At 35.2% G+C, this 7,716-nt stretch overlaps 1 protein-coding gene across 1 annotated transcript; it reads left to right on the top strand.

The window, feature by feature from the left end:
• Positions 1-4,095: 4,095 nt before the first annotated feature.
• Positions 4,096-5,114, top strand: LOC107467987 (galactose-binding lectin). The gene has a single exon (XM_016087225.2). It carries the CDS (start codon positions 4,145-4,147, stop codon positions 4,964-4,966), a length of 822 nt encoding a protein of 273 aa, XP_015942711.1. The 5' UTR covers positions 4,096-4,144; the 3' UTR covers positions 4,967-5,114.
• The last annotated feature ends 2,602 nt before the right edge of the window (positions 5,115-7,716 follow it).

Genomic DNA, 7,716 nt, shown 5'->3' with positions numbered 1-7,716 from the left:
AATCTTTTTTATTATTAGTCAATTATTAATATTTAAAAATATAAAATAAAATATAATATTAAATTAAAAAAATTAAATACAATAACAACAACAATAAAGCCTTGTCTCATTAAGTGGGTCGGCTACATGAATCAAACGATGTTATTGTGCTCTGTCATGTATCATGTCTACAGAAAAATTGTTTACATGTAAATCTCGTTTGACCACCTCATGGATGGTCTTCTTAGGTCTTTCTCTGCTTTTCACCCCTTGTCCATCTTCCATCTCATCCACTCTTCTGACCGGGTGTTATGTCGGTCTTCTTCTCACATGTCCAAACCACTTGAGACGCGATTCAACCATCTTTTCCACAATGGGTGCTACTCCAACTCCCTCCCTAATATCTTCGTTCCTTATTTTATCCAATCGCGTATGACCACTCATCCATCTCAACATCTTCATCTCTACCACACTCAACTTATGTTCGTACTCCCCTTTGGCCGCCCAACACTCTGTACCATAAAGTATAGCCAGTCTTATAGCAGTGTGATAGACTTTACTTTTAAGTTTTAAAGACACTTTTTTGTCACATATAAAACCAGATGCACTCCGCCATTTTGACCAACCTGCTTGGATCCTATGATTTACATCCTGTTCAATCTCTCTATTATCAAGTATGATGCACCCAAGATACTTAAAACTTTTATCTTTTCGTAAGATGTTTTCTCTAATCTTCACATCGATATTAGGGTTTTCTCTTCTGAGACTGAACTTACATTCAATATATTCCGTCTTGCTACGGCTTATGCGCAGACCATACACTTCTAGAGCTTCTTTCCATAAGTCTAACTTCTTATTTAGGTCTTCCCTTAACTCTCCCATAAGGACGATATCATCGGCAAAAAGTATGCACCAAGGGACAGGCTCCTGGATATGCTCTATGAGTACTTCCAAGACTAATGTGAAAATGTATGGACTTAAGGATGATCCTTGGTGTAATTCTATACCAATAGAAAATTCATCTGTCACACCACTTTGAGTCTTCACACTAGTTGTGATCCCATCATACATGTCTTTAATTGCACGAATATATGCGATCCTTACTCTCCTCTTTTCTAAAACATTCCATAAGACCTCCTTTGGCACCCTATCATACGCTTTTTCCAAATCAATAAACACCATATGTAGATTCCTTTTATTACTACGATACCTTTCAATCATTCTTCTTAATAGGTATATCGCTTCGGTGGTGGATCTGCATGTCATAAATTTAAATTGGTTCTCTGTTACTTGTGTCTCTTTTCTCAACCTCCGTTCTATCACCCTTTTTCATAACTTCATGGTATGGCTCACGAGCTTGATTCTTCTATAGTTTTCGCAACTTTGTATATCCCCCTTATTCTTGTAGATAGGTACCAAGGTGTTCTTTCTTCACGCATCAGGCATCTTCTTTGACTTTAAAATATCATTAAAAAGCTTGGCTAACCAGTTGATGTTTTTTCCTCCAAGGCACTTCTAAACCTCAATCGAGATATTCTTAGGTCCTACTGCCCTGTCATTTTTCATCTGTTTTAGAGCCCCTCTTACCTCGAAATCTCGAATCCTTCGATAGTAACGGACCAAGGTTCGGAAGAGTCTTCTGTCATTCATTAAATAACTCATAGAAGTAGCTCTTCTACCTTTCATTAATCTTCTTCTCTTGAACCAATACCTCTCTATCCTTATCCCTTATGCACTTAACCTGATCCAAATCTCTCGTTCTTCTTTCACAGCTCTTTGCGATTCTATATATACCTTTTTCTCCTTCTTTCGTACCCAAAGACTGGTAGAGACCCTCATATGCTCTTGTTCTTTCTTCACTTACAGCCACTTTTATCTCTTTCTTAGCTGCCTTATATTTTTCCCAATTATCTGCATTGCGACTTAAAGATCACTCTTTAAAGCACTCCCTTTTTATCTTTAACTTTTTTTGTACACTCACATTCCACCACCAGGACTCCTTGTCTCTTGGCTCTATTCCTTTAGATTCACCAAAACTTTCTTTTGCTATTCTTCTAATAACTTCTGCCATCTCCCTCCACATCTCTTCTGTGCTTCCATTCCCATCCCACTTTGCCTCTTCTCCTACCCGTCTTAAGAAGCTTCTTTGTTCCTCCCCGTTCATCCGCCACCACCTCGTCCTTGAGTTCTTCGTATGATATCTTTTTCTCAATTTTTTCTCAATGCGAAAATCCATGACGAGCACCCTATGTTGTGTTGTCAAACTCTCTCCCGGGATAATTTTACAATTAATGCAAAATTTTTTGTGGACTATCTTCAATAAGAAGAAGTCGATTTGAAAGCTTGTCATGCCACTCTTATAGGTTATAAGATGTTTGTCTCTCTTTTAAAACATGTATTTGCGATGAGAAGGTCAAAGGTTGAGTAGAAGTTCAAAATAGTTTTACCCTCGGCATTGATCACCCCGAAACCATGGCCTCCGTGAATACTTTCATACCCAATCACTTCTCTTCTAACATGGCCCTTTAAATCTCCTCCTACGAAAATCTTATCTCCCGAAGGTATGTCTTAGACCAAACTCTCTAAATTCTCCCAAAACCTTATCTTGTGTTGTTTGTTCAATCCCACTTGCGTTGCATAGGCGCTAATCACATGAAAAGCACCTCCTTCCACCACAAGTTTGATAGAGATGATTCGATCTCTCATCCTCTTGACATCCACTACGTCATTCTTCCACTGTTTATCCACAATAATACCAACCCCATTCCTATTTTTCACATTTCCTGTGTATACCAAAGTTTGAAACCAGAAGTATCCAACTCCCTAACCTTCGCACCAACCTATTTTATTTTTTGTAGGCACATAATGTTAATCTTCCTCCTTGTCATGGTGTCCACCACCTCCATGGACTTTCCTATTAGAGTGCCTATCTTCCATGTTCCAAATCCCAACCTTTTGTCACTCTGACCTTTACCTTTTACTTTGTGAACTAGTTTATTTTCCCTCGTCCGTTCATGAAAACGCAGGAACCCTTGCTCATTTAACACTACATCCAAAAATCGATGCAGTAGCTTTTCCTCATTTGACACCATACTCGAGCCATACAGCGCGTTGTTTTCGGGTAACGACCTAGTTTTAGCGCAATAATGTCTTTGATTCATGTCTTGGAATTCGACTATATTTTTATGTTGATTGCCGAAGACCTAACACAACCCTCCTCCTTTATCAGGACTTGGGATCGGCTATATATCGTACCGCAAGTGTAACATAGGCGGAGTTAAATTATAAAATAAATAAATAAATGAATGAATAATTAAAAATAAAATTTTTTAATAGTTTTCTAATATCTTTCCTTTTGTAAAATCTAAATGAATATGCATACATAATTATCGGAGAATATTAGAAGATCATAAAATTTATTAATTTTTGAGTATTAGTTAATCATTAATATTTAAAAATATGAAATAAAGTATATTTTTTGTTGTTCATGATATTCTCCAATCCAACAGGTCAATGATTAATCTATTACGGATCGGAACTCCATTTAAGAGTCTGCTACTGGTTAATGAGTTGCTGCATGCACAAAGTGAGATTCAAATTCCCAATACTGCTTAAGCAGACCAATAAACTGACCACTCGACCAACCCAAATTAATTATGGGATAAAATATATTATTAAATTGTTAAACTAAAATAATTAGATCGATAACTAAGTAATGATAAAAAATAATAGATTCTGATAGTTCTAACATTTTTCATAATTATTTTTTAGTGTGAATAATAAAAGAAGAAATTGAGAAGGAAAAAAAAAAGGAATTTATATATTAATAGAGAGGAAGAGTACACTCAAATGGGTATACATGTGTGTGTGTGTGGCACAGCAATAGTATTGAGCAATTAATTTCATGTCCAATAAATAACTACTGATATGAATATGATACGCCATCCAATATGCATTTGTCGGGCGTATTTATACTTGGGTAGTGTGAGACTGAGGTGGCATTGTTAAGCCCTGAGGTGTTGCCTTCCCATGCTGCATGATATACTCTGTTCTGATATACTTTTGATGGCCTCATGCATGCAAATTCAACTTTTTCCTCTATAAATACACGAACCAAATCCCAGTTGTAATCATCAAAACCATTCCAAACCAATCCTTATCCACCATGAAACCATTTTGTGTTTTTCTTACTTTCTTTTTCTTGCTAGCAGCAAGTAGTAAGAAGGTGAACTCAGCGGAAACAGTTTCCTTCAACTTCAACTCTTTCAGCGAAGGAAACCCCGCAATAAATTTCCAAGGTGACGTCACTGTTCTTTCAAATGGCAATATACAACTCACGAACCTCAACAAGGTCAATAGCGTCGGCCGTGTTCTTTATGCCATGCCGGTCCGCATTTGGAGCAGTGCCACCGGCAATGTCGCCAGCTTCCTCACCTCCTTCTCTTTCGAGATGAAGGATATCAAAGATTATGATCCTGCCGACGGTATCATCTTTTTCATTGCACCGGAAGATACGCAGATTCCTGCCGGCAGTATTGGTGGTGGAACCTTAGGCGTCTCTGACACTAAAGGGGCGGGTCACTTTGTTGGAGTGGAATTTGATACCTATTCCAACAGTGAGTACAACGATCCACCCACTGATCACGTTGGAATTGATGTAAACAGTGTGGATTCGGTGAAGACCGTGCCATGGAATAGTGTGAGTGGAGCAGTGGTTCAAGTGACTGTGATATATGACTCTTCAACAAAGACATTGAGTGTTGCTGTGACCAACGACAATGGCGATATTACCACCATTGCTCAAGTTGTTGATTTGAAGGCGAAGCTTCCGGAGAGGGTCAAGTTCGGTTTTTCTGCCTCCGGCTCCCTTGGCGGTCGTCAGATACATCTCATCCGTTCATGGTCTTTCACTTCAACCTTGATAACAACAACCAGAAGAAGCATCGACAATAACGAAAAGAAAATAATGAATATGGCAACTGCATGATTTGGTTTCTACAGAAAGACCAGACCTTTGTGTGTTATCAACTTTGTTTGTTTGTGTTTAGTTTAATTAGGTTGTATGGTTCAATATTTCCACTAATCATGGTCTCACGGTTGACCGTTTAAATAAAATAACAGGTTTAGTTTGGTATTGTTTTTGTGCATGGATTGTGGGTGTGGGATTTTCGGTTGACTCTTGACTCTCATTCATCCTTTCACCAGGCCAATTATATATAAAGAAAAGTCTATGGACAGCAATTTTGATATTTTTTGGTCAGTCCTTACTCATTAAAATAAAGAAAAATAAATAATTTTTTATCGTTAGATATAATTTATATTATTAAAAATATTATTAATGACTAATTAATAATTACAAAATAATAAAATTATTGCCCTAACACTCCTCTAATATTAATACGACTTGTTTAAAGAATCAAGCAACATGTTTACTAAACTTTAAAAAAAAAAAGTTATATGAAATATATTGACAAATAGTTAAAAGGAGAGAATAAGTATAAAAATTAATTAAGTATATATAATCTTACAAAATAGTTTGTAACTTTTGTAATTAATATTTTTTCAAAGTGAATAACTATTTAAAGATGAAAGAGGATATTTTTGCAATTAGATAAGAATTAATGTGATAAATTTTTTACTTTTTAATATACGAAATTATAATAGATTTTTTAATTTTAATAAGTAATATTAATTTTAAAACACATCTTTTAAAAATATTTTTAAAAGTTTCCACTTTCATGGCTAGACTTCACGCTAGCCGTCTTCAAACCTGTGTTATTCCTTGGTTTAGTGGGTCCCAACATGCCATGGCTTTGTATTGGAGCAATTGTTCCTCTCATGTCCGATTATACTGCAATTAAAGCAATAACAGTCCTAGAGTCTTTCATATTTGAGGCTTATCTAGATTTTGGGTTTGTCGTCTCTGTTCAAAGCGTTTATAGCAGCTCTGAATCTAAGAAAGTTCCTTTTGAGAGTTCCATCCTTCATATATAGGGTCTTCCACTTCTACCACCATTCCAACCATATCACCGATGGATTTGGCTGTATCTATATTCATGTGTTCAATCGGAATTTCGTGGAGCTGAGTTGACTCCTAAGATAAAGTTATGCTTTTGTTGCAGGATGGAAGCTTGGCTTAGTGATTGGAACTTGACTTTAAGGCATTGGTGAGTGATGTTTGCATTGTGATGATGGCTACAAGGGACATTATATGGAACGTGAGTGGTATGATGGTTGAGAAAAATGACTTGTTAGATTTTAGTGTTGGTTTACGTGTTGAGGAGAATGTCCCTCCATAAGGGAAAAATTTTGAAAGTTGCTTTTTTTATCAGTTCAACTTAGTATCAACCTTTTCCACAATCTTTTTGGGGGATGGGCATGCGCCAAAAGGGTACAACAACAAGAAAGAAGTCCCAAGAACATGTTTAGGAAAATAATTTCACTTAAGGTTCTGGGCCTATGGGCTTTGGCTGGGAGGTTGTCATTAAAGGCATAGAAGTAGAAGTTGGACAACTTGGTAACCCCAATAAAGATAAAGCACCAACTCTGCTTGAGCCACTGATAAGATAGAGAATTAAGTCTGGATATGAACCCTTTTTTAATGTTGTGTATAGAGTGGATGAGTTGTTATATGACCATAAAAAAAAATCTAAATAACTTCTTTTTGGTACATAAGGTTTGGATTAACTTTAATAAATTAAAGCCTCTAATAACTTGATATATACTAGCTATTTGTGCTTCTTATTTTACGGGATTAACATATTAAATAGAGACTATTTTATGTGCTTCTTCTTAATATCAGCTACTTGTCTTGTATATATATACACTTATGAGTTTTAACCAAATTGTGTCTATTTCGAAATATCACTTTATATGATGAAAAAGAATAGGGAATCAATGCTTTTTGCGAACAAATTGAGAAATCAACTAATGTTGGTTAAAATACATGATAAATATAAAAAAATATTAATCACGCACTTTTTTTTCCTGTTAAAAATAGATAGCATAACAACAGAATGAATTTTATACGACAAATTCCATAATTATTATTGAAAGTTGAAACCTCTTTAGACCAAAAAAAAAAAAACAAATCAAGTAAATTCTAAACCGGGCCACAAGGTAGTGTACCTGATGTGTCGTAAATAAGATAAGAAATTTATTCCATTTGGCATTTATGTTCTCGTGGCCTATCACTGACTCGACCACCATTTTGTACCTCGTATTAGTTTTTATTTTGGGTTTGGTCTTTTGTGAGTTTGTCTATTAATTTCAAATGTACGACAGAAGCTCACAAATCAAAAAGATAAGAGAGAACCGCAGCCCCACTTCCACAAATTATTATTATTAGAATTTTATTAATTTGTATTTTATATTATAAAAAAATATTTTATAATTTTTTTTATTTTTTAATATATTAAATATATTATAAATAACAAAAAAGTTTTATTATTATATTTTTAGACTATATCCTAAATTAGTTAAATAATCATCATCATCGTCATTTCAGTCCAGCTACATATCTAAGTATTTTTGCCAACTAAATTCAATCAAGTTGGTCCAAACTCATAAAAAAATCACTTTCATCAAACCAGCGTGTATACACGTGCGTTTCAATAACAAAAAACATATCCTTCTTCTTCTTCTCCTCCTCCTCCTCCTCCTCCTCCTCCTCCTCTTTTTAAATTCGTGCACATAGATTCTTTTTCTCACCATTATTAAATAATTTCGGTTCATTTT

This window comes from Arachis duranensis, chromosome 9, assembly GCF_000817695.3.
Source record: "Arachis duranensis cultivar V14167 chromosome 9, aradu.V14167.gnm2.J7QH, whole genome shotgun sequence".
NCBI classification, from domain to species: domain Eukaryota; kingdom Viridiplantae; phylum Streptophyta; class Magnoliopsida; order Fabales; family Fabaceae; genus Arachis; species Arachis duranensis.
This window is presented reverse-complemented; position numbering and strand designations above follow the sequence as displayed.

Coding starts and splice junctions, on each gene's coding strand:
- LOC107467987 (XM_016087225.2), top strand. CDS start 4,145: ATGAAACCATTTTGTGTTTTTCTTACTTTCTTTTTCTTGCTAGCAGCA.